The 5,735-nt window shown below is 48.8% G+C and overlaps 1 protein-coding gene across 2 annotated transcripts in view; it reads left to right on the top strand.

Annotated features, from left to right (window-relative positions):
• The first annotated feature begins 3,779 nt into the window (after positions 1-3,779).
• The window catches only part of PAX5 (paired box 5), a 130,687-nt gene continuing 128,731 nt past the window's right edge, over positions 3,780-5,735 (top strand). For both annotated transcript variants that reach the window (XM_030004457.1, XM_030004458.1), the window contains exon 1: positions 3,780-3,974. In XM_030004457.1, the coding sequence (XP_029860317.1) occupies positions 3,889-3,974 (86 nt within the window). In that variant the 5' untranslated portion in view covers positions 3,780-3,888. The remainder of the gene's footprint in view (positions 3,975-5,735) is intronic.

Below are 5,735 nucleotides of genomic sequence, written 5' to 3' on the forward strand. Positions count from 1 at the left end.
GCATAAAATGGTTTTGGACCCCAGGTATTCTGAGGTACTTGAGCAACTTACGTTAAGGAAAACATTTTTTTGGTTAGAATATGTCTTTCTTGGTAATCTGGAAAAGTTAATTCCTGAACTGTTCACTAAACTTTCACAGTTAACATCACTGTTTAGAATTTTACTTTTTTTATTTTACCATCATCATCTTTTCCAATTTTTAGCCTATTTGCTTTCCTGGACATAGCATAGCTGCAAAGACTGTTAGGGCAATTTTTTTAATAGTATCACGAAGAGGATCTGCTTGGATTAGCAGCATTTACGATCTCTCAATGGCCGTTTAAGTGTTCAGAATCGGACTGACTTGGCACAGTCACAGGCCCCTGGCTTTGGAGCTCTTGGCACTCTTTTCCCCACAGGCCCCTCTTACCCCTTACTCGCCTTAACTGCCCGAACAGCATCTCCACGGCCCCGCGCTGCGCGCTTTTAGAGAGCCGCACGAGCCAGCGTGCCAGTTACGCTCAGCATCCCTGCTTTTTCTCTCATTCCTTCATTGCAGGGGGATACATTGCCCCTGCAAGCTACACGCGTTCCCCCCGGTGTAGGTTTGCGGGCACCGATGCCTTTACTATTTTGGAGAGGATAACTTTCCGTGGGCTTTATCTGAGACCTGCCTGCCCATCACGGCCCGTTTCCCTCCGTTATTGCCTTGCATCTGCTGCCGGCACAGGCTCCTGCTCCCAGCCTGGCTGGCATGGTTCGGCTGGTGATGCTCTCCGCTGCAGCGGAATTGCCACCAATTCCCATCAGGACCAGCGCGCAGCTAAGGAACGGGCAATTTATTTACCTACCAGGCAAATGTCCAATGGTTTTACTTTTGATAGTTTGAATAGATTTGCCATTAGATATATTTGCACTATAGAGCTAAGAGTGAGGCTCCAGAGCTTTGTCATTAAAGTTGTCAACAATAAATTGGAATTTCATAGCTCATTATTTTCATAACTAGTAATTACAGTGGGTAAAATGTCACTGTAATTGCAGCTCTGTGTGTGGGTTTTTTTTTCCGTGTACGTGCGTGTGTGTGAAAAACGGGAGTCCTTATGATAAATCCTTACATTTGGAATTTTGTGGACGGAATTTTTTTCGGTCCTCGATACAGACTTAAAAAACATCCAGAGGCAGGGAACCAGCAGTTGCAGTGCAAGTGAAACTCTCACCCCTTGGAAGGGGGGTACCGCAGGGGTGCCCACTCTTCACCTGCATTGGCAACTTGCTGGGAGCAAAAGGCCCGGACCTGATGTGCATAAAATGAAGCTGAGTGCAGCCGTCCTTGCCATTAAAATGGAGACGGGAGTCAGGGATGCCTGTGCTGTGCAGCCTGCAGGCCCTTTGGCTGCACCCAGGTTCATCGCGACGGCGAAGAGGAGGGAAGCGTCAGCCGTGTCGCTGGGCGAGAGCCGTTCCCCCGTCGCAGCGAGCTTTCCCGGCTGCCCCGGGGAAAAGGGTCCGGGCCCCAATCCTGCACCCTCCCGCACGAGGCAACTCTTGCCGTTGACGTGTGCGTGCCTTTGCGGAGCTCGAGGTGGTGAGGACGGGCGGGTAGGCAGTGGTTAGAGGATTTGGGAGCGGAGGTCTTGCTGTCCAGAGGGTACCAGGGCTTTGTCCCCCCCGGTGAGCTCGCCGCGGCGTCACGGCCGTGAGGGCTTTTGCTGTCGTGGCTTACGTACCGTGGTGAGCCAGCCGTGGGGAACACCGTCTCGCCTGCAAGAGCCGTGGCTTCCCGAGCCTGCTGGCTGATGCTCTGCCCAGCTGGGCTGTCCTGCATCGCGGGGGGGTGACCGCGGGCACCGTGTCATGGTGCAGCAAGGCGCTGTTCGAGAAAAAAACGATACGGAACGTTTGTAAAATCCGTCATTTTGACTGGAACTAAGGAAACGGAGACTTTGTGTTTGGTAGCATCCTACGGTATTGTCTGGCTTCCTTCCGCACCCTCCTCACAGGAGAGGTGCCAGCAGCAAAGGTTTTGAGGCCAGGGGTGCAAGGTTTTAGTAGGTTTATGGTCCACGTTTGCCATCGTTTTGTCACGTCCTCGGGAAGGATGGGAGGAGCTGAATTTTACCCCCCTGCCCTAAAGCTCGCTAGTAGGCTGCGTTTGGGGACACCGGGAGGGTTAATCCACCCCTGACACTTGACGCTTTCCCTTAACTAGTATTGCTGAAGTGGCTCATGGAGACTGGTAGATCTGTGTCCACCTCTGCATCCAGAATATCTGAAAACGTGTACAAACAACACGGTGTCAGTTTCTTTAGAGGAATTTTAGGCCCCGCACACAGGGCTCTCCCAGAAAGACTGAAAACCAGTAGCCTGGCAGAAATTTGATGAACATGGTTGCGTGTTACAGTGAGACAGGCTTCGGCTGCGCAGCCTGTTTGTGTTCTGCTCACGCTGGAAAGATTGGGGAATTAATTTTTTTTTTCATATAATGTGTATGTCAAGTAGCTGCAGAGAAAATGTATTAATAAGCAGTCTTACGTTCTTACTTGGGAGTCTTTTCTGAGCTCCTTACTAGAAATACGGGCATGGAGCACTGAGTGGACACGTTTAAGCTGCTGAGAGCATGCAGCTTGGTGGGTGTCTGCTTGAAAGGCTCACGAAGTCGAGGTCTGCTCTGTGCAGAAAGGACGTGCTGGGGCCAGGGCAGTTGGGGCAGTTATTGCAGGTAGGCACGGGGTTTATTTTTCATCATGTCACGAGAAAATTCGCAAGGTACAAAGAAGTGCATGGCCGCGAGAATGCCTCGTGTGTTGCGCTCCCTGACAGCACAGCACAGGGAAGCACGATCTCATTCTTGGTCTCCGTTCTGGCCCTCAATGGATAAGATATAACTTCTGCTCTTAACAGCATGTTCAAGGCTTCGTTTATTAAAAGGGGAGACTTGTGGGGATCTCAGCTGCGATGTATTGTTGCAATGCTACCAAAAGCAGTTGCTCTTGTATGATTTACACGCGAGGAAATCTGGCAGATTTCTGTTGGTTCAGGGATCCAGTCCTTCACCTTTCCTGGCGTGCCATCAGCAGAGCTGCTGGTGTGGGTAAAGATGCTGTACCTGAGGAAGGGCCGCAGGACTGGTCCCAGAAACCAAATCCCAGATCAGCGGGACCCCTCCAGAGTGTGGGCAGCTCCCTTTTCCTTGAAATTCGTGATTGAAACTACTGAAAACATGATGTTAAAAAGAATACGTTTTGGAATACATTAACTGTTTAAACCGTAATACGTGTATTAAAACCATAAAATGGTAAAAAGATATGCCAGCATATTTATTCTGGAGATGCAAATAAAATACAATACCCAGCCTTCATTTCACTATGAAATGATAACAAGCCGTAGATATTAATGACAGAGGATTTCTGTAGAAACAGTAATTTACTACAAAAGAGTCCACTGCAAAAAGTGGTCTTTGGTGTGATTTGTTTCTATTATTGCCAGTACTGCTGATTAATAACACACATTTTCAGTTAATTTTGGATCCCGGCATGCCCTTTAATCTTGCATTGTTTCTTTTGTCTTGCTATTACAGAAAAATATATATTGTATCCAGAGGCCCAATTCCAATTACTATAAGTTAATCTATTAGGTGATAAAGCACTACATAGGCAGAAAATGTGTATGTGAAAGTGAAGATGTATCTCAGGATTTGCTGGGGTTTGGTTACCTTGAAATTATGTTCTCTATAAATCTCAAAGCATGTTCTCTGTCTGTTCGTGATAACTAAAGCTTTGTTTTGGATGTTGTCCCAGGTATTACGAAACTGGGAGTATTAAGCCTGGAGTGATTGGAGGATCAAAACCAAAGGTCGCCACACCCAAAGTCGTTGAAAAAATTGCAGAGTACAAACGCCAAAATCCCACCATGTTTGCCTGGGAGATCAGGGATAGACTCCTTGCTGAGCGAGTGTGTGACAACGACACTGTGCCCAGCGTCAGTTCAATTAACAGGTAAAAATATGTCTGGTCATGGGGAGGGATGCTCCTCAGAAGGACTGGCACTGGGTCCTCGTTTCTTAGTAGGGCTGGGTGTTTTGGGCCGTTTGCAAGAAATGCAGCTCGTATGTGTTTCCCTGATGCGTTTGGGGCTGGGGAGCAGCTGTGGGCTCACCTCATCGGCCGAAGCATCACAGATGATGAGCCTTTTCTAAGAATGGGCAGGTTCTGCTGCTGGCCTTTGCTTCTTTCCCATCCTTTCCCCAGTCTGTGAATCGCAGTCCTCGCTGGTAATGGTCCTGCATGTTTGCTTTGAAGGAGGCTTCAGTTCTGCTCGACTGGGTGGGGGAAGCTCAGACGGCCGCCAAGTGGGGCGGCAGTCATCTGGGAAAAGGGGGGGCCCAGGTGCCTGGAGGAGGGGACCCAAGGCATGGGTCTAAGGTACCACTTCTGTCCTCCTGACGCCTGCTTGGTCTTGCTGAAGTTGGCCCAGAACCGTGCTGGCCGCTGCCTGCTACTGTCAGTGTCAATATCACCAGGGGAATTTGGTCGGTAGCTTTCGAGTGCCTCAGCCGTCTGCTTGTTACAGGGATGCACTTAAGTGGCCTTGAATTGCTTTTGTAAAAATGCAGGAGAATCTTATTTGGAGCCTCAGTCCCGCATTTGGGAGTTTTGCCATGGCCTTGCCAGGCAGGACTGGGTTTGTGAAGGAGTCTGGAGCTAGGATAACCTATTGCTATCTCAGTTACACCTTCTGTACTCGCCCTCTTCCTTCTGAGTCGAAGGATGTTTAAAGCTAGTGTTGAAAAACCCCAGTGAAATAGTCTGTTATGTCTCCAGCCCTGCCAGACTGATAATAAGGGATTAATACTTGGAAGGCAGAGAGCTTGGGCAGCCTCATGCACACCTACACCCCTGGCAAGCAGAGTCCTTTCATTTTTGCTCGGGGGTATGCTCTGTGCCAGGCTTCAACCTCACCACGCTGGCGAGATGGTTTTCACTTGTGCAATTGCATGCAAATTCTTTGAAGGCAGCTAGCTATAAAGTCCCATCTGTGTCCATGGACGTGAAATAAATTGATGCAATATTCTTTTATTGGCTATCCCAACCTGATTTGCATTCATGGAGTTGCCGCTTGAGTAGCCGGAGTGGCTTCCCCAGCGTTAGCGGAGAGTGGTGTCTCTGTCTTGCCGAACTGAACGTTGAGTCATACGTTCGTGTGTTTAAGAGCAAAAATGGGTCAGTTCATGTGCAGCCTTTGCTGCTCCCTGGGAGCTCCTGACTCGCCGAGGCTCCAGAGCAGTATTCAGTAACCCTACAGACATGGCATTCTCAGTTTTAAAAAGGATTTGGGAAATAATATAGACACCAGGAAAACTGAAGGAGACTATCACTCTGACTGACCTCAAGTTACTAAGGGAAAACTCTGCTTCCATAAAAGTCAGCTCGAGCCCTGTCATGTCAGAAGCACTGCTGCTGTGAGCAGCCCTGTGTTTGTGTAGTAGGGCTTCCAGCATCCTCCAAAAAACTACCAAAAAGGCAGTCATTGCTCTAGGAAAAAGAGAGCTTAAGTAGCTTCCCATCAAGTTTTGAGCCAGTTTCCATATTCTGCCTCTTGCTGCATCCTTGTGTGTTTCCACACTGGCAGCGTCCACACGCTCACTGCCTTTGCATCAGAAACCCGTTTCATGATCTGCCACCAAGTTTTTTGGCCAGAAATCTCATTCTTTCTCATCTGCTTGCGGCTGTGGCCAGGGTCTTTTCCTTCTCTTAAAA

Source organism: Aquila chrysaetos, chromosome Z (assembly GCF_900496995.4).
Source record: "Aquila chrysaetos chrysaetos chromosome Z, bAquChr1.4, whole genome shotgun sequence".
Lineage (NCBI taxonomy): Eukaryota > Metazoa > Chordata > Aves > Accipitriformes > Accipitridae > Aquila > Aquila chrysaetos.